Below are 26,977 nucleotides of genomic sequence, written 5' to 3'. Positions count from 1 at the left end.
GGTAAAATCTTCCGAACATGACTCACTTCCAAACAATAATTTTTCAAATTTGCACTTATGTAGATCTAAGAGAAACAGTTATTCACCATTAAAACTTCTTTAATTCATAAAATCAATTATTGATAAATTTTTAAATCTGAATGAAAAATGAATTTTCATACATTTTTTTTCTTAGGATTTCACATTTCAGTACAAATATAATTCCAACAATCTGACAGAGTGTTTTTTCAGTAACTATTAGACTGTTTTTTTATAATTAAAAAATACAAAAATATACTTTTGCCTTTAGAGGGTCAGAAAAAATATCTAAAAGGGAGACCAGTTTCTAATCTGCATTAAAGGATACACGAATTATAAATTTTTTAGGCAACTATTTTTTAAAGTGGAGAAGTTTTACAGTGGAATGTAATTAAAAGGATAAACAGATTGTTTACTGAATGAAAAGGATAAACAGATTGTTTACTGAATGAAAAGGATAAACAGATTGTTTACTGAGATTTAAAAACCAATAAATGCATTTGTTAAAAAATAATGAAATTACATCATGGATTTTTATTATTATTTAATTGAAAATACAGATATAACAAAGAGCAGCAAGTCCATCAATTAAAACACTATCAAACATGAAATAAAAACTTTGATATTTTAGTTATTTAATTTCAAAACATTTCTTATATAAATGCAAAAAGAAATTACAGGGACACAACAGAATTTTTCAAGAATATCTAAAACAAATAGATGTTATTGGCTACTACAAATTAAAATATAAATAAATCAGGTAAAAATATAAGCTCAAGAAATTTACAGAACTATTAAGTAAGAGTTGAAAGAGACTGTTAATTGCTTTAAAAAATCATGTATAAAGCAAAAAAACTTTTAACTTTTTATATAATGATCGTATTTTCATTTACCATGACTCACTCTTAATAGTTCGAGGGCCTAATATATATGCTGATGAATTAGTTAATCAATTAGTCAAGTATTCTAATTAATTAGTAAGCATGATATTTAAGTTACGAAATCAGGCACAAAACCATACTGAATGATCATATTTTTTTCGATGGATTTGGATTCGTGACCCTCAAAATATGAGAGGTCGCCGCAATCTGGTAAATATGGTTCTAGCATAAAATTATGAGAGAAATTCTTCTTGATATTAAGATTGATTAAAAACAAAACTAAAAATCACAAAAAGTACAATTTTATGAAAACCTACTCGTGTTAAGAAATGCATATAAGTTTTAGTTGGCAGAGAGCAAACATAAGTTTGACCCTTTAATATTAACTTCACTTTTTGCATATTTCGCACTATCTTCGGAACCAATGAGGTGAATCAAAATTTTTTTGAGCAAAATTTTAACACTTGTTTATTTTAATAACACTAAGAAAAAAAAAACTACTTTTATGATTAGTTAATTTATTTAAGCATGAAAAATTTAAAATTTTATGTATACCAATTCTTTCACCACTTTAATACATGTAATTTTCAATTTTAAAATCCAAAATTTGGAAAGACTAAGTTGAAAAGCGTTTAAAAATAAAAATAAGATTTTTGAGAGATGGCAAAATATGCAAAATGAGAAATTAACATGAGTGGGGCCTAAACTTCAGGCTGCACTCCTGCCTATGTAATTAGGACCTTATTTCTCAGGTAATGACTATTTCCTATATTTGGAAGATCAAGAATCCAAATTCACCAAAAAAAAAAGTAGATTTTTTTATTGAGATTAACAACATATTTGTGTCTTATTTTGTAACTTATAGTATCATCTGAAATAATTAATCAGCATATTTAAGGTAAGGCCTCGTACCATGATTGAATCCTAGAACATGAAAATTCCATCATACATTTTATTAAGGAAATAACTTTTTTTTGAGCACCATTTACATGGCCTGAAAATCATATACATGACTTGGCACACAAGTATATTTTAAGTATAGTAGTAGATGAATAAAAGTATATTATCTTTCATTAATCTTAATTGATATAATAATTGTGTAAACATTTATTATATCAAAGATATACATTTATTAACAACATTTATTACATCAAGAATACAACTGAAATTTCAAATGTATGTTGTCCAAGGATAGTTATGCAATGTTTGAGGCAATATAATTCTAAGCCACATTTTTAAATTCAAGAGAGCATTTTTTTAGTGAATGTTTTTAGAGGGAAATAAAACCCATACTTTCCATTTAGGCCACACAATATTTCCGCATATTATACTATACACTAGGGGAGTTTCTGTAATAGCAAAATATCTTTCTCATAACAATACTAAGGACCAGTTTGATTAAAAATGTGACATTTAGAAAATATATTGCTTTATAAATATATTGCTCCAAGTACTTCACATTTAGAATTAATTTGTGTTATCACTAATCATGACATTTACATTGCATTTTTTTTGGGGAAAAAAACTTAAGAAAAAATGCTGAAAGACCTTGAAAGCTGCAAACTTAATCTTAAAGGTTCGCTAATCACAAATCATGACATTTAAATTGCATTTTTTTGGAAGAAAAAAAACTTTAGTGAAAATGCTGCAAGACCTTGGAAGCTGCAAACTTAATCTTAAAGGTTCGTTAATCACAAATCATGACATCTAAATAACATTTTTTGGAAAAAAAAAAACTTTAGTGAAAATGCTGAAAGACCTTGAAAGCTGCAAACTTTATCTTAAAGGTTCGATAATCACAAATCATGACATTTAAATCACATTTTTTGGAGAAAAAAAAGTTTTAGTGAAAATGCTGAAAGACCTTGAAAGCTGCAAACTTAATCTTAAAGGTTCGCTAATCACAAATCATGACATTTAAATTACATTTTTTGGAAAAAAAAAACTTTGAAAATGCTGAAAGACCTTGAAAGCTGCAAACTTAATCTTAAACGTTCACTAATCACAAATCATTACATTTAAATTACATTTTTTGGAGGAAAAAAAAACCTCAGTGTAAATATTGAAAGATGCCAACTTAACCTTAAAGGTTCGCTAAAAGGGACAAGTAATACTCAGCAGTTGAATTAACCTATTTCATAAGGTCAATCTTTTATTCCTATGAAAAATTAATAGCTCTCAACTAATTTATGGAATGTATTTCGATATAAAATTATACAAATGTTCAACTTAATAATTTATATTGTGTAGTAAAAGAGCATTATAGTCTTAATTATTGTGTGTGATTTGGTACTAAAATTAAAAATAATTATTGAATTTCATAATTAATTTTGAGATTTTAAATAAATATCTGATTTGGGGAAGGAAAAGAAACATACCATAAAGAAACAGTAATAGAATTAGCCTACTTTACGAAGCTATCTAAAAGTTTTTTAATGCTTACTAATAATGGAAAAAAAAACATGCACTAGAGAATATAAAGAAATGAAACACTTAGGGAATTTCTTCGAATCATAAATCTATGTAAATCACAAATCTTTCATACAATCATAAAGTTTAAAGTTAAATGAAAGTTAACTTACAGAGAAAACTTAATGTATATTCTAAAAATATATATATTAACATACAGAAAATTAAAAACTACATGACTATTACACGGAGCAACAGAAATTATGAAAACAATTTCATAAAATTGAAAGAAAATATAAATCTCCACATGATATGGTATTAACTAACTCTTTAATTATCTCAATGCTTGGGTAATAATTTTCAGCTAAGCAAATTTTCTCTTCAGAAAAACAGGAAGCAAATCAAAGTTTTCGAAAAATCAACCAGTCCTATTCTGAATTTAATTTGAGAACAATAATTTAAAAGATAATAAATAAAATAAACACTTCTGCTAAAACTGTTAAGTTTCTGAAAAACAAGCAAAATACTAAAATTCAGCTGACTAGAAGAAAATACTTTGGTGGAATAATAAATACAAGATTACAGATTACATAAAAAGTAAAATCAGACTTTCAAAAAGAGTGAAATAAGACTCTTTGAAGAGTAAAGTAGTATTTATTTCAGTTTGATTTTCAAAAAAGCTTTTCATCAAAAATTTATTTCAGTTGAAAGGGGTTATATAAAAGGTTAAAACTAGACTAGAAGACTTATCAGACTTTGTTAAGAGTAAAGAAATTTTAGTTTAATTTTCCAAAGGATTTAATTAAAAATTTGCATTGGAGAAAAGATTTGGTTAAAACCTATTAAAAACATTTTCATAATTACCAGATATATTAATAATTTACATTAAAAGCTATTTGTAGATAAATAGTTCTACTTCCTATTAGCATATTTAACTGTATTTATTATATAATAATAATAATATATTTGAACTTTAAAGGAATAACCATGTTTTTGATTCGATTTTGTCAAATCAATAACATGGTTAAAATAGTGATTAGTCCCCAAAAGTAGTTTCAATGGGTAAAAACAAGCAAAGTTTTGATAAATTTTTCACATTTATCAGAACAGTAATTAGTAACATATATTTTACTGAGAACATGCTAAGCTAACAGGTTTAACTATTATAAAGTATATGTTTTTAATAATTTTCAATAAGAGCCTCATTTTTGCAATCACATTACATAATTAATATGACTTTCAAGTATTATAAAACTATTTTGCAGACAAAAAACAATATAATTTAAGCTAAAAGTTAAAGCTTCCAGATGTGAAAACTAATTGACACAAATAATAGAAAATATAAAAATAAATTTTTTTTCAATTAAAAATTATTTTAACAATAATTATTATGATACTTTCGTGACATTTACCGAGCATAGTCAAATATTCTCATTGATATTTACAATTACGAACACTTAAGGATTCTAGTAAAACTTTACAAAACTATTGAAATATGAGCAGTGCAATTGCTTCTAAAACTAAGTGAAATGGAGGGGGGACACTATGAGGAGAAACTAACTTTAAGAAGGTATAAGTTTTATTTATTTATTTTAATTACAATTTCAAACTTTACAAACATGAAAAAGCTAGATTAACTGCTTAAGAATGTAAAAAACCTTTATGCAAAATAATTTAATTACTGCAATAAAATATGCACTGTTGCACTAGAGATACCATTTTGAATGAATATTTAGCAATTTCAGGACGGTAACTAGAGTTAATATACATTTAGATTATTATTTACTTCTAAAAAAGAAGTTAAACCTAGCAATTCATTTGTGATTAATACAATCTAAAAATTCAAATCAAATATATAAAATAAATAGTAGGTTGTATTTATTAAAAAAATTATAAAACTGAAAAATCAATATATAGGTTGATTCTTTTAAAGTGTATTCATAAATTAGTAAGTATGTATACAAATTACTAAAAAAGAATAACACAACAATAGAATAAATAAAAACCAATATAATTTTTAATTTCCCAGAGCTTTTACCCTCACTTAGAAAAGATTAAAATGTAAATTATTTTTAATTATATATATTTTTTAACATTATTTAATACTGAATTGCTTAACAGAAGAATATTAAGCTTAATTACTATTTTTTCTGATAATGATAAATATTACAATATAAGTTTATCGCTTTACTACATCTAAATCACAGTCACCAAAATGTTGTAAAATAATTTGATAATTAAACACAGTATGAAGTGAACTCTCCTAGAATGTTATCTTAGATAACAGAAGAAGGTATGCATGATGCTATCCAATTGGAAATTTGGCTCTTTGCAAATCATTGTTGTTACTTCGTAATGTCTTAGGATAAGTAAGAAAAGTCTATTATTTTTCCAATAAGTTTAACACATTTTAGAGTTATTTAATGAGCTCAGATACTTTTAAGTTTTAATAAAATAAATAACACATTGATTGTTCAATTAGCCTGATTAATATTAGGTAAATTTTAATGAGCCGAGATATTTTTAAATGAATTACAAAATATGTCCTTCAACATTATCATATTAAGTCAAGGCTCCTTTCACTATCAAAATAAATATGGGCTGTTTGAAATAAAACTGCAAATAATTGGTGTGAATAGAAAATACTAAAGACTTTTTGAAATACACTGGCACATTACAAAATGATAGCAACAGCGGCAAAGACCTACATTTTTCAATTAGCTTGCGTCATGTAAATAAAATACTAAGGAAATCATGATAAGACTATTTTATAAAATAAATGCACTAACACATTTTAACATTATCATATAGATAAATGAAAGTTAAATGCAAAATTTAACCAGAAAAAAAATCAGTGTATTTTTGATTATTTTGAATTATTCAAAAGAAATTACTCTAAATTTCAAGAATTACTATGATTATATAAGTTTATCTATAACATGTAATTATTGTTAACATGTAATTATTGTTAATTATAATTTATATTTACATTTTTACAAAAATTATCAATGCTTCACTTTAACATTTTACTAAGTTTTTAGAAGCTCAAATATATTTTGTAAACATCATCAGTTTTGATCAGTAGGAAGGCAATATGTGATACAAGTAATTTTTTGAAACAATCTCAAACTGATCTCTTACTTAAATGCAATGAAAAAAAGATGAAAATATGAAAATAGTGCAATGAAACTAATTACAAAATTAATAAACCAACTTCTACGTATACTACCATGAACAATGAAGCAATAATTTTTATCAAGATATTGTTTACCAATAAGGTTAAGGCTTACAAATTACAATTACTAAATTATCCACAGTAAGCGTAAATTGTAAAAGCATGTAAATAACATGAAATCTTACAAGGACATTTTAAAATAATCAAAAATTATGCCTATTTTTTAATTAGATACATATAGAATTGTAAAAGTACGTATTTATGCAAATCTCATTATCATCATATTTAATATTTTATCATTACATACAGAGGTGGAAAAATACAAATAAAATGCATCTCTGAAATAAAAAAAGAAACATTTCCACGTAAGAAAATACTAAAAAAATTAGCATCCTTTTTTCGAAGCAATGAAGATAAAGAAGTGGACCTTTTTAAAGCATTCCAGGCATATCTTGTTCTTTATTTCCAGTTTTTTCAAAAAACATGTAATCCTGTAATTATAAATGTAATAAAGTTTTAAAAGAAAACAAGTTTAATTTACAAATCATATTTTTAAATTTATTTATATATTTTTTAGCTACCATTTCAATATTAGATTCATTAGAGTGGTTAAGTTATATATCCGGTAATTTCAAAAGTTTGTTACTGATTTTAATTGCATAAAAACTATTGAGATTGTAGCAGAATGGGCAAACAAATAAATGTAGAGAAGAACTGTGAAAAAAACATTTTTTTCTAAAAAAAAGTAAAAAGATTTGGAGAAATTACAAAATTGATTAGAGACAAAAATATAAAACTTACAATCAGGAATAATGCACCCAAAAGAACAGCCTTCATTTTGACATCCAGATCATTGGGAAATGTTATACCAAAATGATCAGCATCTGTGAAGGCTTCCCTTAATAATCCAGACCACTGCTTTGTGATTTTGCCAACTTTAACGCCATTAGTCGAAAGAACCTATAATGAATAACATTAATTGGTATAGATGAAAAAAGCAGTTTTTAACATAAAAAACATGGTATACTAAAATTATTAGTGATAAATTTAACAAAAAATAAATTCCCCTCCTTTTCAAATTTTATTTTATAACTATCGTTTAACAGCTGATCCAATTTTGAGTTTACGGCTACTAATGATAAACTCCATAGCCTTGTAATTTTGAACCTAATTCAGAAGACAAGGGAACTGCTGGATCAAGTATTGGGAGAAATTAAACTTATGGCAGACCTTTTTGACGAAACTAACTTACATTTGTGATACATGGAGAGGAAAACCACAAAAACCTTCCAAGGTTAACCTGACAACAAGAGGACTCTAACCGATGATCCGTCTACCACTGAAGATATTTGATGTCAGCAGTGTGGTCGGGGTGAGTTGGGTGCGGAATTTTTATCCATCAGCGATAGCTGGGATTCTAACTAAGGTCATCTCAATGGGAGGTGAGCACTTTTATCTCCTGAGCTACCGTGACCTTTTCTTTTTAGATTAGATTTACTTTTGAACTATTTGGAAGAAATAGTGGTCAAATGGTAAAATTTCATGCTATAATTTCCACTTCCAATATAGGTTAGGCATTAAATGCACAAGTAAAATTTTAACGGCATACATTTTCCTGGACACAGAATAGAAGATGATTAGATAAACACAGACTTAATTTTTACTGACACAAAATATTATTCAGGAATTTAAATTATCATAATTTATAATTCCAATTTTGAAAAAAAAATCAATTTTAAAAAATATAAAATTTAATTAAAAAATTGAATTGTTGTATTAAATAATATGATTTAATTAAATAAATCTAAATATATATGTCTTTTTTTTAATTTGCTGGCTTTAAATACAATATTTCTTACAGTTTTCATGTAATTTTGCTAGTAAAATCGTTCATAATAGCTACATCAAAACGAAAAAAAAAAAAATTAATAAAAATAATTTTATGAATTGTTTTTTAAAAAATTTGCTTTAAATCAACCTCTTAGACAGACTATTTATAGACAGTGAGAAATAAACCAATATTTTAATTATTTAAAGCTATGAATAGAAAATTAATATCGTTATTTTAACCCTTTAATGTATAAGGGACACCAGTGTCCCTTATACATCCAAGCTCAATATACGTATAAGGGTCACCAGTGTCCCTTATATATATAATTTTTTCAGATGCTCTAATTACAAGCAAAAATATATTTTGGTATCTAATTATAAAAAACAGTCAAGTTACTAAAAAAAAAATGGTTAGGAGATACAATTCTACTATATCTACTAATGGTTAGAAAATTATAATTCTATAATATAAAATCCAAAAAAAATTTGTTTGAAAATTTTTCTTTTCATTTATTCTCAAAAATTTATCAATAATTGATTTTGTAAATTAAAATAATTTCAATAATGAATAACTATTTCTCTTAGATCTAAATAACTGCAAACTTAAAAAATTATTATTTGGAAGTGAGCCATGTTTAGAAGACTATCTTAAGCGCATACAAAGACTCTGGTATTTCATAACCATAGATAATTAAAATACTACATATTTTATTTTCACTCATTTCGACCAAAATTAATACAAAATTATGAAACAAACTATGAAAATGAAAAATATGTTTAACAAAAATTCTGCATCAAAGGGTTAATAACTAACTCTATTAATATAAATTTGTCAGAAAAATTTTCAATCATCAAAACAGTTTGTGGTAATCATAATTTCGAAACATAATGTACCTCAAACTCAACATCACCACAGATTGAGAAAGTACACACTGGACCTTCAATCTTTAAAACGGTAGTTCCAGATGCATCCTTAACTGAAAATTTTGGTACACAAATTGACCAGTCTTGTTCCACAGTTCCTACGAGTGAACCAGGAGGTGACATAACTTCTAATCGCTAAAGAGAAAAAAATTTCTTTTCTTAGATTGTAAATAAAATTATTATAAATGAAAAGTGAAAAGTATAGACAGAAAATATAATTGTCCTTTCTTTAAAGGTTATTGCATCAAAGAGTAAGAATAAAGCTATGTAAAACATACCTGAAGACAACATGGACATAAGCATGAATCACATCGAAATTCTCTGTGAAAATGCATAATTTCATTGCCAGCATTGTCCTTAATTTTCATTTCAAATGGCCGATTAGACCCACAACACATCCTTGTGCAACAATCGGTATCTAAATAATAAAAAGAACGTATTGATATTCAATAGAAAGAAAATATGAAAGAATAAAGTTAAAGTAGTGTCTCAGTTATCTGTATAAATCAGAATCATGATCAATTCATGCAATGCACATCGTACAGGATATTTCACAGTCAAATTTTGCAATGGGCATTTTTTTTCATTAAGGAATTACAAATGATAAAACACATTCTTAAAACTTTTTGTTCATATTATTCTAAAATTTTTTTGAGTTAATCACTGCGTTTTGTAAATAATTGGTCAAATTTTGTTATACCAAGAAGTTTAAAATCTAATACAGTTGAATGAGCCAAAAGTAGTTTTGTAGTCACATTTCTTATTTGCTCTTGGCTTATAGGAAGTTAAGAAGTTTTTATGTACAATAGAAAGAAAAGATGAGTATGACTTTAACTCGTAAATTAATATTTTATTTTACATAAAAATCAAGTTAGAAAGCCAATATTCGATGTCAATTTTTTTTAAATACTTTCAGATAGTATTTTTGATGTAATCATTATAATAGTTATAATATGCCAAAATTTAGTGAAAGATATATTAAATCAAATATACACTATTTGATAAAAAAAAAACTTATTTCTTGAAATTATTTATTTATAATTAATTCTATAAGTACTTGTAATCAATAACAGATATTATAATCAAGGGTTTCACATTTGAGCAAGTCTATATAGAAGCTTCTCTTTCATACACACCTTTTTGACAGCAAGAAAAACAAGGGACAGAGTGTCTTTAGGAATCAATAACGCCCATTTGAGTAAGGAGCCAGCATTATGTTAAATATTAAGGACTATAGCCTATACACTTGGGTGCCACTCTAAAAATATTTTAAGACTGAATTTGTTTTTTTTATCCAATACAATCTAGAGTTGTTTCTGAGAATTTTAAGAAATTTATAGCTCACTGACTCCAAAATGTACCTTTCTATGATTAGGACTCGTATATTAAATAAATAATCTAATTTTTTCTTCTTTATTTTATTATTTTTTATTTATAGAAAACAAGATATAACTAACAGCTAAATAATAAACCACTAATTTTTTCATGAAGCTATACATATCTCTAGGTATTTTTCCCTTCACCATTACTTATTTTTTGTCCTATCTTGATAAAAATTTAAAAAAATAATAATAAGAAGAATCCTAATTTAACTTTGGCCAGCCTTTCAAAACGTTCGGGAGAAATAAAAACAAGAAAATTTAGATATAGCAATAGTACAAATTTTGTTTAAGAAAGCTGGCGTTGAAGTTCAATAGAATTTTTTCATTACTAAGCTGCATCATTACTCAATCATTTTGCAATAATTATGAAAATTAACAATGTTTACATTAAAATGTAACTTTTATTTCACAGAAAATATTTTTTACATTTTTAACGAATTTTAATATTAAAAACAAATGGAAGAGATATTAATGTATGAAACTTAATCTACTGATTTTCTCTAAAGACTGATTTCAGTTCCCAGGACTGAAGAGTGGCACCCATGCCTATACATTTATTGTGCCAAGCATTTATAAATGTTTCAATTGTATTCTCTTTTTATATGATAATTATCAAGTTAAAAGTCGATCTTCCATCCAGACAAAACATTTTTCTTAAAAATTTGTTGTGAAACATTATAAATTAACAATCTAATAAATATTTGCATAATATTTATTTACATATTTAATGTGAGCAATATATACTGTAAGATGAAATATAGTAAACCCTTTCCTATAGATTCTAATATATTATTTAAGCCATTTTGCCTTCACACAAGCATTTGACGAAATAGATTTTTCCGCATAGAAAAGGGTATTTATTTTTGCGTCAGGTCAAAAAATTAGTTTAAATCAGGCCCTCTGGAGTAGGAAAGTCTACATTAGTATCTTTGTTTGGTCATATGGTTGATATAGAAGGAGAATAGTTGGTATTTAACTTTATTTTTTTTAATACAAGCCTGTGTCTTCTATAAATGGTTCTTTAGTGTATAATAAAGTAAATGTTAATATAACAAATTAAAATTCTTTTGCATAAATTTTAGCAGATTGACAAAACTGTATAACACTTTCCTGCATAGTTACATGACAACACACTAGATTACTAGACTTTTAAGCAGCAAATTAAAAAACAATATTATCAGAGTGGAAAGGTAATTTTTTAATTTACCTTTTCCTTGGTATTTAAGGTTATTTTTACTTATAATATTTATTACTAGCAGATAATATACTATTGCATTTATGTTATCAGATATATTTATTATGCTACATAAACATGCTTATTTTTACATTAGATTATGCTTTTTTGTTTATTTTGCATCTGCTATCATGCATTAAAACAGACTAATGACTCTATAGGGCAAGTGTGGACACATGGTTTTGCGGATACTGTGGACACATCAATAAGAGGCTTTTAGTGATTTTAATGTGGTTTAATTACTAACACATCACTTATTTAGGTTATTTTATTAGATGAGATTAGTTTAGTAAAATACTTAATACAGTCAAACCTCAATATCTCGAACTTGAAGGGAGAGAAGAAAAAATTCGAGATATCGAAAACTCAAATTATCGAAAATCGCATGTTATTGATGGTTGAATAAAGAAAAATGCTCTTTACATACCTTATTTACTATTCCATATTTATTCTAAAAATATTTTTTACACTTTCATTTAAAAAAATATTCAATTATAGTTTGCTTTAGAGATGTGTAAGAAAGCTTGTCTATAACACTTTCTACGTGGACTATAGCTTTAAATGTCTCCTCTGACATATTCGGCTGCCTCTCAATGAATCTCCTTACAGTGTCCACTGCAGAAAGTGCTTGTTTGTTAGTAACATTGGGCGGTAAATCTTCGATTTCCTCATCCTCTTCTTCTAATAATTCACAAGAAGCTTTCGTTTGAGCGATGATATCATTGTCATCCCACTAACCACACATTGTTACTGCATCATCTACGTATACAAAGTCATGAAATTCCATGACATCAAGCTTCATGAGTCCGGTCTATCTGTCCAAATAATTTTCAGCAGAATTAACGATATTGATCGTTTGATTGCTTTCGTGATCTTTAATGAATCCAGATTTCTTGAAACCATTCATTATCGTAGAGGAAGACACATCATTCTATGCCTTGTCAGCCAATCTTAAATTTTTTTTGAATATTTGTTTAATTTTAGAAAAAAAATCTGCACTACACTATTAAAAATCTACACTTAGAAAAAAAATTCAAGTTATCGAGGGATTAGAAGAAAAAAAATTCATGAAATCAAGTGTTTTCTTAACATTGAGTGTATAGGAAATTTGAAGGGAATTTTTTTTCCTTCGAGATATCGAAAAATTCGTGAAATCGAGGTTCGAGTTAGCAAGGTTCGACTGTATATAAAAAAAATTACAGCTTTAACATATTTCAAGTTCTTTAACCCTTAATTTTTATTATTTTATAAAGCAGTTATAAAATGTATACTTTTGAAATTCTTTTAATGTCTCAGCTGGCCTTTAATATTGATTTTTCAAACTGCTACTAAAAACCAAACTTGATTTCAATATTGAAATATTTTTTTCGAACAGGAGAATCAATTATAGTTCAGATTATACAATATTTCAAATTATCCAAGCTTGAATTATGTAAATACAAATCAGAAAAATAAACAACACAATAGCTTCATCAAAAACATAATATTATATAAACAATATGGATGAATCATTTACCTTCTTTTGCTGTGTACATTTTTTGCCCCATACTATTTTTAATAGAATATTTGTTCTTAGTTTCAAAGCCAATTATAGCTGAAAATATAAATTAGTTGTCATGCATTTAATGAAATACATAAATTGTTAATTAATACAAATAGTACGATTAATAGAAACACAAATATGGGCGATTAATACAGACAAATTAATAAATTAATATGAACATAATAATTCAAAGCACAATAACAACTCATATGAATGAGATAAGTTATGTTTCGCGAACATGTCATATATATATATATATATATATATATATATATATATATATATATACATACATACATATATATACACTGAAGAGCCAAAAAAAACTGGTACAGGCATGAGTATGCAAATAAAGGGGTATGGAGCCTATCAAAGTACAGTGCTGCCATCGGCAACTCGTATATAAGCCAACGAGTGTCTAGCACAGTTTTTAGATCGGTTACTGCTGCTACAATGCCAGGTTATACAGATTTAAGTGAGTTTGAACGTGGTGTTATAATCGGCGAACAGGAGATGGGACATAGCATCTGCAAGATAGCAATGGCATTTGGATTTTCACGTACGACCATTTCAAGAGTATACTGTGAGTATCGGAAATCCGGTAAAACATCAAATCTACGACATCGCTGCGGTCAGAAAAAGATCATGCAAGAACGGGATTAACGACGATTGACGAGAATCATTAAACGTGACAGACGTGCAATCCTTCCACAAATTGCAGCAGATTTCAATGCTGGGCCATCAACAAGCGTCAGCGTGCGAACCATTCAAAGAAACATCATCGATATGGGCTTTCGGAGCCGAAGGCCCACATGCGTACCCTTGTTGACTTCACGACACAAAGCTTTACGCCTTGCCTGGGCCGTCAACACCGACACTGGACTGTTGACGATTGGAAAAACGTTGCCTGGTCTGACGTGTCTCGTTGCCAGTTGTATCGAGTTGATGGACGTGTATGGGTATGGAGACAACCTCATGAATCCATAGACCCTACATGTCAACAAGGGACTGTTCAAGATGATGGAGGCTCTGTGATGGTATGGGGTGTGTGCAGTTGGCGTGATGTGGGACCCCTGATACGTCTAGATAAGAATCTGACAAGTGACGGGTACGTAAGAATCTTGTCTGATCATCTGTCCCCATTCATGTCCATTGTGCATTCCGATGGACTTGGGCATTTTCAGCAGGACAATGCGACACCCCACACGTCCAGAATCGCTACAGAGTGGATCCAAGAGCACTCTTCTGAATTTAGACACTTACGCTGGCCACCAAAATCCCCAGACATGAACATTATTGAACATATTTGGGATGCCTTGCAACGTGATGTTCAGAAGATATCCCCATCCCCTCTTACTCCCACTGGTTTACGGACAGCCCTGCAGGATTCATGGTGTCAATTATCTCCAGCACTACTTTGCACATTGATCGAATCCATGCCACGTGGTGTTGCAGCACTTCGGCGTGCTCGTAGGGGCCCTACACAATATTAGGCAGGTATACCAGTTTTTTTTGGCTCTTCAGTGTATATACATACATATATACATACATATATATATATATATATATATATATATATATATATATATATATATATATATACATACATACTAAAAGTTTAAATATAAATATACACACAGTAATTTCTAGTAGATACATTGCAGCCCATTTTAATTACTATAATTAAAGTTAAATTATTGTTATCTGAGGTGTATCCGCCGATTAAATTTTTCTGGAAGCTTTGCGAAAGAATTTTGCGATCAACTTGGGTTAAATCAAAAATAAATGTCAATAATAACGTTCTAATATAGTGAACCAATAAGAATTTGCTCAGAAATAGGTATATTTTTAAAATCATTTTTATTTATTTATTTTTATTAAAATATGGTGGGTTTGATAGTTTTTGATTGATGATGCACTGTAGGATATCAACTTTGAATGTAAACAAAATCTAATTTACAACTTGTAAATAATTAACTGCCTGTTTGCGTTGTAGAGATTTGGAGAAACTGAATAACGGGTTTAAACAATCATGCAAAGCAAAAAAGAGAAAAATCAGGTCATGAAGAAAACACGCAAAGCTGAAATGGAAATACAAAGTCACATCAGCAAGAGATTGTTTTCGGAAATGGCTGAGTGGGTGAAGCAGGTTCATCGTAAAGAGAAAAAAACTCGCGCTGTTCTTATTGGTTAGGTCATCAGAGCCACATGATAGGTGCGATGGGCTTCACTTTCATCTCCTTTCTTGTTCTTAGGAGTGGACGAACTATGTTGGTTGAGAAAAGAGAAAGGAGATAAAATTCTAGCCATTCTTATTAATGAGGTCACCCACTGTTACATGATTCACACACAGTATTTTGCTGCTATTCCTTCAAACTGAAGCTATTTAGTAGTTTTGACTTTCTTTTTACATCATGACGTTAGTGTTTCTAAAGTTCCATGTGGGATTTTAAGCTCATGCCTCTTACGTTAGAAAGTCTTTGAGTTTGCTTTCTTCTTTCGTTTCAAATTCTTGATTTCTCCTTAGTAATTGTTAAAATTGTAAGTCCGGCCTGTATGACCGCGCAGCCTTTTTAATAACAATTACTGTACATACTTTAGATTGTGGGCAGATATAGAAAGGTAAAGTTTTAAGTAATGTTTTGGCAACTGAAGTTGATTTTGGATTTTATCTGGCTGTCCATAATTTGAATTATTATGGACAATTTGATTAAAGCAGTATATGCTTTAAATGGCTTAGTTGATTAAAAATTCTATCAGTTATACAGTGTTCTATTGTATTAATTTCGTTTTTGTATTGTATTTATCATATATTTTGAATCAAAAGATTTTTATTTTTTGAAGCATTATCCATTGCTAAGTTGTCACACGTATCTTCATTTGTCTTTCTATAGGTGACTCCCAATTGCTGTGTTTGTTACAAATATTTTAAAGGATTCACTTAATTTTGTTACATTTTAGTTATTAATAATGTTCCTAAGAATAAGAGCAATTTTGGAGTGAATATGCACCGAATGTTTATCGTTTTGCATAAGAAAACACATGATGGCAGCTCAGGATTCTGAAATAAAAAACCATTGGAAATGCATTCTATGAGAATCAGACAGAGATTAAAACCAGTGTCACCAAATATACAATGAAGCATAAAACTTAATTCTCAATTTGATGTATCTAATTAAATTTGATAAATTAACAACAAGACATTAGATATTTAATACCTTCAAGCAATTCCACTTTTTGTTGCACAATCATTTGATCAATCATAGTGAGATACTCTAGTCCGGGAGGGCATACAGGAACACCAGTTGGAACAGGCATCCAATTTCCATCACCAGCTGAAAATTAATTTTTTTCTTCATATTTAGAAATGAGTACAAATAAATTAAATAATAACAATAAATTAGATGATTACTTAAAAAATAAATGAAATATTAGCATTATTTTTTCAAAATCCCAAAACTATATCATAGAGACAGGAGGACACGAAAAAATCAAAATATAAATAATATATGTAAAAGATAACTAACGACTATAAAAAGCAATATTTGCATACCCCCCCCCCTAAAAAAACTGATATATTATAAAAAACTGTTAAAAATATCTGGTTATTTAAGACTGCCACTTTTTAAATACATTTGAAGCCGACACTAGTAAAATAATTTAAATTTAATGGGACAAAAAAAAAAAAACTTTGACTATTTGAAAGTAAAACGTACAGCCAATGTAATTGTTGGCCCTAGAGGTTGTACCTTTCTGACAAGGCTTGAGCAGACAGATCATCAATATTAGCCATCTATTGGTTTATTCCATCTTTTAATGTGTTCGTAATAAACAGTTATAGGGTAAACTTTCATACGCATAATTTAAGAACAATATCGTACAAACAAGAAAAAGCACAATGTTTTTTGTGAATATTTCAAAGCATCAATTATGTTTCGATCATCTAATAATCAAAACATAAATACTTTATGTAACAGATACTGATTTTTAGAAGCAATAATTTCATATAGTAGATAAATTAATATATTCAAAAATATTATTTAAAATAGCTGGTTATTTGATACAGTCTCTTTTCAAGACATTCTAATCAGACACTAGTCAATATGATAACTTGATTCTAATGGGACTGAAGAAAAACTTCAACCTTTTATAGGTGAAACATACACCCAATGTCATAGTTGGCACTTGACATTATGTCTTTTTGCTAAGGATTAAGCAGACAAAACATCAATATTAGCCATCTATTAGTTGATTCCATCTACTAATGTGTGAATAATGAACAGTTACGCAGTTAACTTTCAAGTGCATAATTTTATTTATTTGAAATACCTATAATATTTAATATAAAACAAAATAGAGTACATATATGTAAACAAAAATATACTACAGTTAGTTTAAATTGATAAAGTATAATAAGTTTAACTTGATATATATTTTAAATTAGAATAAATTCTAGTTAATAGATAATAACTTTTTAAGTGTCGCAACATGTAAAATCCTGATATGAAAAAAAAAGTGATTTTTTTTCCAGCTACATTTTATAAAGAAACAGTGACACATAATTGCATAGTTTACACATCTTGGTGAGAAGGAAATGAGCAATTAATCTTTAAATGATAAAAAGTTGCAAAAATTCTTTAAAATTTATACAACACATTTGGAAAACTATTCTAGATGAAATCCAGTAAAAAACTTTTTAAAACACAATTTGCATAAAATGTAATAAAATGAACATAAAACTTACAAGGTTGCATAGCATTTGGAGATGGATAACCTGGACCAGGAGTAGGTTGATTAATCATTGGACCTGGTGGATATCCACCAGGTTGGGGATAACCAGAAGGAGGATAACCACCTCCTTGGGAAGGATAGGGATCTATTGGTTGTGAAGGCGGATAACCACCACCTTGAGGTGGGTAAGCATCCATTGGTTGTGAAGGTGGATAACCTGCAGCAGGTGGATATCCCCCAGAAGGTGCATAACCTTCTGAAGGTGGATAACCTCCTGATGGTGGATAACCTCCTGAAGGTGGATAACCTCCTGATGGCGGATAACCTCCTGAAGGTGGATAACCTGCAGGTGGTGGATAGCCAGGAGGAGCACTTGGATCTCCAGGTATAAATTGAGGATTGAGGCCTGGTGGAGGTGCACTAGGTGTAGAGGCTGGATAACTCATGGCAACTCTTATTACCTACACTAAATTAATCAAACAATATAGGAACTCATATGCAAAATATTACACACGAGCAAAACATTATACAAATTTGTCCAACTAAGGCTTTTGATTTTAAGATTTAAAACTTTCAATTAAAAAACTGATTAAACTATAAATTGAAACTATATTGATTGGTTGTAATTGAAAGAAATATCAGGAAATATATATCCCTGACAATGGCGATTAAGAATATTTTACTATGGTGCTAAGTACTGGAAATAAAGTTTTTTATTGTCATTGAATTTCTTAAAATACACTATTGTTAGCATCAATTGCATTGTAAAAGATATACTTATATAATAATAATAATAATAATAATATATATATATATATATATATATATATATATATATAGGCATTTAGAAAATACTGATATTATGCAGTCAACCAGTACATAGAGAAACAAAGAGAATAAAGATTAAAGCTTAACGATTAATAATGAAATTCCCGGCAAATTAGGAAACAAAGAAATTCTATTTTACCATCTTACGACCAGTAATCCGATCAAATACTATTCAGAAATCATTCTTTCTAAACGAAACTTTTCAAAAAATATTGTTGTTCGCTGTTATAAGTCTTACAACCGCGAAACCAAATTTTACTTCGACTGGAAGAATGACTGCTCAAATTTAAATTGTTTAAAACACGTTAGCAACAGACATTGTGTTTTCAATTTTAATCCAACACTAAATATATCACTAATCACATGAATTTATGAAGTTCGTTTTAGATTATAGAATTGATGTAAGAGGAAAACTTGACGTTTCGCATAATCAACAATTATAGATAAAAATAAGCAAAATTACTACTAAAACAGGTTTTAAGGAAATAAAATAAACAAAATACAATTTACCTGTGAAAATAGTATCTAAAGTATAATTTACCTCGGCGGAAAACAACACCACAAACCGAAACTCGGAATGACGTAAAACGTAAACAGCAACAATAACAATGCAGTTACAACTAAATGTTTTTAATTTAGTGTGGCACTTTGATGTTAACTTCGGAACCTTTAAGTTCATTTTTCTCTTGGTTTACTTCAAAACTTTATCGGTTGCAAGTATTTGCCGAAATAAGCAGCCGGAAACGTGAGTAGTAAATAAAAGTTTCACCATAATTCATCACCGGCTAAAATACTGTTTGGATTTCATATTTCTAGTTTATGAATATAATTTGCTTTAAACCATAAACTCTTAATTTTAACGCAAGTATGATATATCAGCTGTGTTGCAATGTATTTATATTTTGAATAAAATAAACTATATAAAAGGTGGCTTTTAATTTATTTTAGTCATCAAGAAATATGCCACAGAATTCTATGAAAGATCGAAGACCTGGTGTTGGTGTTGCAGTTATTGTTACCAGTAGCAGTCATCCGAACTGTGTTGTTTTGGGCAAACGAAAAGGAGGAATAGGATCTGGTCTTTATCAGTTACCAGGTGGACATTTAGAATTTGGGTAATAATGAATGAAAAACTAGATATTTAATAGATTAAAATATGTTTGTTTTATATCTGATATAAGAATGTCAGATGTCTGTTGAAGCGGTTTGCTTTTTGAACAAAATCTATAGTAAGAAATTTTTATTCTCAATATCAAATATCTTATATTAGTAAAAGCCAAGATCATATTTGACCTAGCAGTCCAAAAAGATCTGGGCCCAAGAAGGTTTTCCCAAGTTGATTGCATTTAAGGTGAAACTTCAACTAGTATCCTTAGTTTTCGAATGCATTCATTTTTACTTGCATTTCAATGAATGTATCTTTCATTTTTTGCAGCTATTTCAGTATATTGATAAACATCAACTATAATCACCAAGGAGTCAAAATGATTTTAAGCTTTCAAAAATTAAGATAGTTATGCTTGTTTAGTGCTAATTTTCATTGCAAATTTGAAGGATTTTTTATTCTGTAATTATTGCTAAGAATCCCATATGGTTTTGAAAATTCTAATAGTTTGAATATGTAATGTATAACACTCAAATTGTGCATTTAAATGTACACTTTATTTGTGCATATTTCGTATAAATTCTCTCAATTGTAAGGGTTTTAGCACTGATATTACATTTCTATACTTTTTTTCTTCATGTTATTGAGAATCTCAATATTATAAATATTACATAATTACTACTCACCAGTTTCTAAGCTTAAATTTTAATAAATCACTTTTTATGTTCTTCATTTCTGTTGATTTTTATTGTCAATCTAAGTTATTTTTCATTGGGATTTTTTTTTTGCAGTTTGCTAATGATTTTCATGTGGTTCTTAAGAACCTTTTATTTTAAACAACCCATAGAATTTGAAAAAAAAAAAAAAAAATGTAGAAATAGGTGAGGTTAATCATTGTTAGCTATTTTTAACTTTGTTTCTAATTTTGTGTAATTTAAAAGGTGTTTAAAAACTTCTCAAGATTTAAGATTCATGAAACTTCTTCAGTATATTATGAATATCCTGAGTTCGAAACTATATTCTTAACTTGATTTTGATCTACGATGCATTTTATTTTATATTGAATTATTTTAAACTCCAAAAAAATTCTTCAGTGAAAATATTTAATTTGTATTTATTTGCTCAATAAAATGTTTATTTTTTATTATTATTTTTGGTTTTGAACATTGCAGTTAATTTATTTTAAATATAACTTTTGTCTTTTGTGATGTGGTAAAAAGCCCAACTTTTTTTAAAGTTTTCTTGGGATAAAAAAATTTTTTTTGATAGGAAGGAATTTTTTTTCCTTAAGTATTAGTTAAGTATTCTCCAGTTTTGAATGAATTTCAATATTTAAAAACATTTAATTTTATGCAAATATTTAGTTGAATGATAAAAGGGATTTAATGCTCAAATCACTGATATTTATATTAAAATTACCATAATTATCATTAAGATGACTTAATACCTTCACTCAAAAAGGTTGTGCTCTCCTAAGTTATATGCTTTGAGTTAAACTCCTTTTGTGATATTTTTTTAAGCTTCTGACAGGCTACCAAAATAAATTATTCATTTTTCCAAAATAAGCAAAATTTATTTTTCCAAAGTATATGAAATAAATTTTTCTGAAATAACAAAAAAAAAAAAAATGTAGTTTTACTTCTTAGATCTATACAAAGGAAAGTATAAATGAAACCTACCTATAATACATATTGGTTGGAGTAGCTTGTTCAATTTGTTGCATAAATAATTTTGTCCAATTAAAACAATAATCAATATTTTCATATTGATTTAATAACAAATAGAAATTTGTTTAAATTTATTTTTAATTAAGAAATAGAATCAAATACATCAAAATTTGATTCTGAAATATATCATACATTACACATAAATACTGTGAAATAACAAGATACTATAATATAGCTTTAAATTTCTCTTTTCTTTACTTTCAGCAATTTTGCCCTGGCATATATTAACATAAAGCACGGTAATATAATAACAAAAGTTGTGTCTTAAATAAAACTGCACAATGCTAATGTACTAGTTATAGTTAATAGTCTTTTATTAATAAAATTACATTTTATTAGTAATTATACAAAATGAATTTGCTTGCTTTATTTGCTAATTGATTAACTTTGCAGTGAAACATGGGAAAAAGCTGCAGCTAGAGAAGTTTTAGAAGAGACTGGTTTGCACATAAATAATGTTGAATTGTGTCAGGTACAAAACACAATTCTAGAAGAAGAAAATTATCACTATGTTACAATCGTTATGATAGGAGAAGTTGTGAATGCAGATTCGTGCGAACCAATGAATATTGAACCTGAAAAATGTGAAGGTATGTATCATAAAAAAAGGGCTTAGGCGATGAAACAGATAAGTGATATTTTTAGGGGTATTTATTTATCAGGGAAAATAATATGAGGCAGTTGCATCAATATGGATGTGTTTAATGTAGCTGAATTGTTTTTGCTTTCACTTTAATTTTAACGTAACTAATCTACCTATTTGTTTTGAGTATGCTTGCATGATTTATATTTCAAATTAGGTAGTGGTAAATAAGATAAGGCAAAGAATTATTTGTACCGCCTTCATATAAATTTATTATAAAATAGCTCCGGCATCACTCTTTCCTTCTTACCCTGATTATAGCCACTCTGAAAATATCATTCACCTGGTTTACCCACTCAGCTCTTCATATGTAATAATTTGTTTATAGGATTGAGAAAAAGTAAAATAGATTTTTTTTAAAAACAATTTTTCAATTTGTATGATTCTTGTAGTTTTATTAGGATATGATGCTTATAGTAGATAAATTTTTTATTGCATCTGTAATTATACTTTTATATAATATGCTTGTTGGTATTTGTTAATATATAACTGTCAGTAGTCTTTTTCTGTTATAAGTTTACCCTTTAGAGTTAGGTTTCTAATTCAAAATTAGTAAATTAAAATTATTCCTCAGTGTATTGTCAGTAGTGCCACATTACATCTGAGCATTTCAAAGAGAGAGAAAAAAAGAATAAATTTTCAAATATCTGCAAGAGCTGGATCTTTTTATCACTTTCCTTTTCCTTTAAACACATCCAAATGTTAATTTGAAAATACAGTATTCAAGTCATTTTATCAAATTGCAAATAAATTTTTTGATTTTAATTGGAAATTTTGACCAATTCCATAAAAATACAACTAACAAATTCAAACAAACAATTACTTCCATTTTGCAATTATAACATTTAAAAATTTTAAGATCAGAGAATCTGTTTGATTTTGTACATTTAATTTATCGCAACAGTATACCAAATTTTTTTCTAATCTACCAAAAATAAAGTTATGCCTTAAATTATTTCTTCTGTTATTTACTTCATTAAATTATTTTCAAATTACGTCTTTGGATTGCTCTTTCAAGCATGAGAAGTCTTGCAGTCCAATCAGGGGTGATTGTGGCTGAGAGTAAAACATTCTGAAAAGTTTATGTGCAGAAAATTGATATCAATTTACATTCTATACATGTTACACATTTAACATAACTTTTGGGACTAAAATTTATAATTAATTTACCTACTAATGCATAAATCACACCTTCAGAGTATCTAATAATTGGCATGTTTAGTGCTATTAATTTATACTTAAATTTTTTTCAAATGATTATTTCTTTTAAAATTACTTTACATATCGATTGAAATACAAAAAAGTAAGAAGAGATTAAACAAATCAGTAAAAAATAAATCCATTTATATAATTTTGATAGTATAAAATTTTTCTTGAAAAGGGATACTGAATAAGACATAATATTTTAAATGGATTAATTTAAAATCTTTTCAAATGTACTTATTGTATTGTTTTTATTATTTTCTGTATGTTAAATGTGATTTCAAAGGCACTTTGAAAATATGATTTTTATGCTTTTCTTCTTTTTAGGTTGGAGCTGGGTACATTGGAATGATTTACCTTCTGTCGATAAACTGTTTTGGGCATTCAGAGACTTCTACAAGAGTGGAAAAAATCCTTTTATTAAATGAATTACTAAGCTACAAAAATTAAGACATTTTTGTCATAAATTACTTATAACTGTGTAAATAGTATAGAATTTCTACTGGTTACATTTATGTTTTTTTAAAAAAAATTTTAGTTGTAAAAGCTCTATGTATTGAGTGCAGCATGTTACTAGAAGTCTGCTATAATGACAAGTTCCCTAGTCACTGTTAAAAAGCTAATATTAAAGTTGTTATTTTATGTTTATTATGAGCCAAAATTTACTAATTTCCCGCTATTGCTAAAATTTTTTGTGGGAAAATGCATTTAACTACTGTTTAAGTGAGCTATATTATACAGAAAAGGGCAAAATGGAAGACATTTTTATTCATGTCTGATAACAATGCAGAAAAATGAACATTGTTTCATCTTACTTTTTAACACTATATGTTTAAACTTATATGTGGGTAAACACATGTTAAGTTATTTTCCTCTTTACAAAAGTCTCCTTCCATGCACTTCAAAAGAAAGAATCTTTTGTTGACCACATATCTATGGTGTTCCCTATTTACCTTCTCCACAGCTTACTATTGAAATCAATTTTTATTGTTATCAATGATGTAGTCCCGCAGTGGACTGATCGTTAATACACGGTTCCCAGCAGATCACCGATGTCAAGCATCACTGGCTGCGGTCAGTGTGGGGGTGGGTGACCACTTGGATCAGCTTACGTAGAGAACGAGGGTGTGCGGTATTGGTCCTCGTTAAACTGTTCTACCGTAACGTGCTCGACTTCGCGCACAGGTCGTCGGGCTACCGAAGCGGGGGTGCCATCCCCTCCACAGAGGATCAAAATTGTGATGGCATGTCTTCGGATCATCCTCAGGGATGTTTCCCAGACCGTCGCCAATAGCCCATTGTGCAGCTCTAGTGCGACGTAAATGAACAAGAACAACAAGAGATCAATGATGTTAAAGGTTATTGCACTTCATTTCATTTTTACTTCCAACTTGGCAAAAATTCTCTGTCTAGTCTAAAATCTGTAGGCTAATGCAGTTTATCTTAGATAAGTACTTTAAAATAAATGGGAAAAAGGTAAATGAGTCTATTTCATCCTTTTTATTGCTATTCTTAAACTGAATATGTGTATTTGTTTATAGCAACAAGCTTATTATAACAACAATTAGGTCTGCTATTGTGAATTGTCATTAAAGCAGACTTCTACAGTTCAGTCCTATCATCGTTCCTGCACTTATTGCCTAGTTTTAATGGCCCCGCCACATATGCCATTTATTAATGTTAATAATACTGATTCAGGTTAATTTTGTAACTGGCAGATTGCTGAGTGTATTGTTAAGAAGTTCTATTTACATTAAAAAGAAATGAAGTTTGTTTTGAGAGGAAAAAAAGTAACTCCTTATGCTCATGATATTCCAAATAAAAGTAATTAAAGGGTTCTGAAATGTTGCATGGCTCTTTATTGATCTAATAATAGATTTTATTCCTTGAAAATAAAAGACTATTTTCGTAATCATAAGATGTTTCTGTGTATTGTGCTGTCATCAATTGGAAATTTCAGAGAATTATAAGAGTACGTATTTAAAACAATACAAAGAAGCTGATGTATAAATGCCACTTTTGATAGAAGTGTGGCTTATTGTTATATTGCCTCAAACTCTTTAAATCTAGGCTCATTCAATAATAAAATAAAAAAGAAATGTGGGTGACAAATTTTAAAAAAGGAAAGGAAATAAAGAATACAGCTAATAAAGTAGATAATTTTAAATTTCAGCCTGAAGTGAAGTTATGTTTTATCCTAATGATTTTATCTAAAAACTTCTAAAGTTCAATGAACAAACTTAAAAGTATGAAAATAAAGCATAATAAAAAACTTATTGATATAGCTTAGAATTTATTTCCTAATTCAAAAAATTGTAATATGAGTATTTCACATATATTTTTTATGCAATATTGATACAATTATTTAGAAAACATACAGATTTATAGTAATATGTTTTAGTTGCAATGAATCATATTATCTAATGGAAATTTTACCAACTATATTTATAAAACAATTATATAATCATAAAAATAAGGGAAAGGTAATGTAGTAGTAACAAGATACAGAATTATTCTAAAATATTTTGTTGGATAATGATTGTCACTAATCATCAATGAAAAAGTATTTAATCTCAATTTAAGAATGAGTAAAGTTGTTTATAAATTATGATTGGATTGTAAAATATTGCTTTACTATTTAACAGATTAGTCGAAACTTGTCAAGCGACTTCTTTGAGTAATATTTGCATTTTCATGTATCATAAATAAGCAGGTTTTTTTTGTACTGTAATAAATAAAATAGTGCGTGTGGCAGATACTCTTTGTCCACCTCCGGCTGTGCGGGAAACTGTCACGGCGACAAGATGAAATTTCCCCCCGCATACCCATATTTGGAGGGGTCGGGGACCTAATTTACCTTTCTTGTACTGTAATAAAAAAATTCACTTATGAATAGATTCATAAAGCAGACACTCTGCTTATGTTTTTAACTATAACCTGCATTTGACAACATTACGCTTGAGTTATCATAATTTATTATAGAAACAAAAAATTCGATGAAATTTATAGCTAAAACTTTAGGCATATTATAAATTAAAAAGTGTAGGTCTGTATGTGCCTTCGGAGTATTAAAGGCAAATATAACATGATAAATGGCGATCTGATAGGCTGTACCTCAAGGCCTAATAATTGTTTTTTTTTTAAATTATAAAATTCTTAAGATAATTTTTGCAATAACTCTGTACATCAAAACCCATCACATTATTCGAAGAAAGCTAATTTTTTTTTTATCATTATAAAGTTTACACTTTTTTCTTCAAAACAAAGCCTTTGATTTTTTCATCGAAAGTTTTTTTTGTAAAATTTAAAAAGTTTGTTTTTCTAGATTTCTTCACACCATAGTT

At 28.1% G+C, this 26,977-nt stretch overlaps 2 protein-coding genes across 4 annotated transcripts; one reads left to right on the top strand and one right to left on the bottom strand.

Annotated features, from left to right (window-relative positions):
* Nucleotides 1-5,895: 5,895 nt before the first annotated feature.
* On the bottom strand, nt 5,896-19,565 carry scramb1 (phospholipid scramblase 1). Of its 3 annotated transcripts, XM_071181364.2 has the most exons (9): nt 19,466-19,565; nt 18,417-18,593; nt 18,141-18,380; nt 16,615-16,731; nt 13,370-13,447; nt 9,516-9,655; nt 9,208-9,372; nt 7,285-7,443; nt 5,896-6,974 (listed from the first exon to the last, which is right to left on the bottom strand). In XM_071181364.2, exons 2-9 carry the CDS (start codon nt 18,571-18,573, stop codon nt 6,915-6,917), a joined length of 1,116 nt encoding a protein of 371 aa, XP_071037465.2. In that variant the 5' UTR covers nt 18,574-18,593; nt 19,466-19,565; the 3' UTR covers nt 5,896-6,914. The 3 variants fall into 3 exon arrangements, with proteins under 3 accessions (XP_071037465.2, XP_042895903.2, XP_042895904.2); XM_043039969.3 differs by having other exon boundaries at nt 18,141-18,593; XM_043039970.3 differs by having other exon boundaries at nt 18,141-18,593; nt 19,497-19,565.
* A 134-nt stretch (nt 19,566-19,699) lies between these two features.
* On the top strand, nt 19,700-25,481 carry LOC107439125 (nucleotide triphosphate diphosphatase NUDT15). The gene is made up of 4 exons (XM_016051617.5): nt 19,700-19,820; nt 19,904-20,070; nt 22,181-22,377; nt 23,961-25,481. Exons 2-4 carry the CDS (start codon nt 19,916-19,918, stop codon nt 24,059-24,061), a joined length of 453 nt encoding a protein of 150 aa, XP_015907103.1. The 5' UTR covers nt 19,700-19,820; nt 19,904-19,915; the 3' UTR covers nt 24,062-25,481.
* The last annotated feature ends 1,496 nt before the right edge of the window (nt 25,482-26,977 follow it).

Source organism: Parasteatoda tepidariorum, chromosome 8 (genome assembly GCF_982258835.1).
Source record: "Parasteatoda tepidariorum strain Cologne lab strain chromosome 8, Ptep-v5.0, whole genome shotgun sequence".
NCBI classification, from domain to species: domain Eukaryota; kingdom Metazoa; phylum Arthropoda; class Arachnida; order Araneae; family Theridiidae; genus Parasteatoda; species Parasteatoda tepidariorum.
Note: the sequence above shows the minus strand (reverse complement) of the source record. Positions and strands in the feature narration are given on the sequence as shown.

Excerpts from the sequence above, each read along its gene's own strand:
- scramb1 (XM_043039969.3), bottom strand. The coding sequence starts at position 18,573 with ATGAGTTATCCAGCCTCTACACCTAGTGCACCTCCACCAGGCCTCAAT. Across the intron at positions 16,732-18,140 it reads TCCAAATGCTATGCAACCTT|CTGGTGATGGAAATTGGATG; the intron begins GTAAGTTTTATG and ends ATTAATTTTCAG. Across the intron at positions 9,656-13,369 it reads AATGTACACAGCAAAAGAAG|ATACCGATTGTTGCACAAGG; the intron begins GTAAATGATTCA and ends TTTATTATTTAG.
- LOC107439125 (XM_016051617.5), top strand. The coding sequence starts at position 19,916 with ATGCCACAGAATTCTATGAAAGATCGAAGACCTGGTGTTGGTGTTGCA. Across the intron at positions 20,071-22,180 it reads GGTGGACATTTAGAATTTGG|TGAAACATGGGAAAAAGCTG; the intron begins GTAATAATGAAT and ends TTAACTTTGCAG. Across the intron at positions 22,378-23,960 it reads TGAACCTGAAAAATGTGAAG|GTTGGAGCTGGGTACATTGG; the intron begins GTATGTATCATA and ends TCTTCTTTTTAG.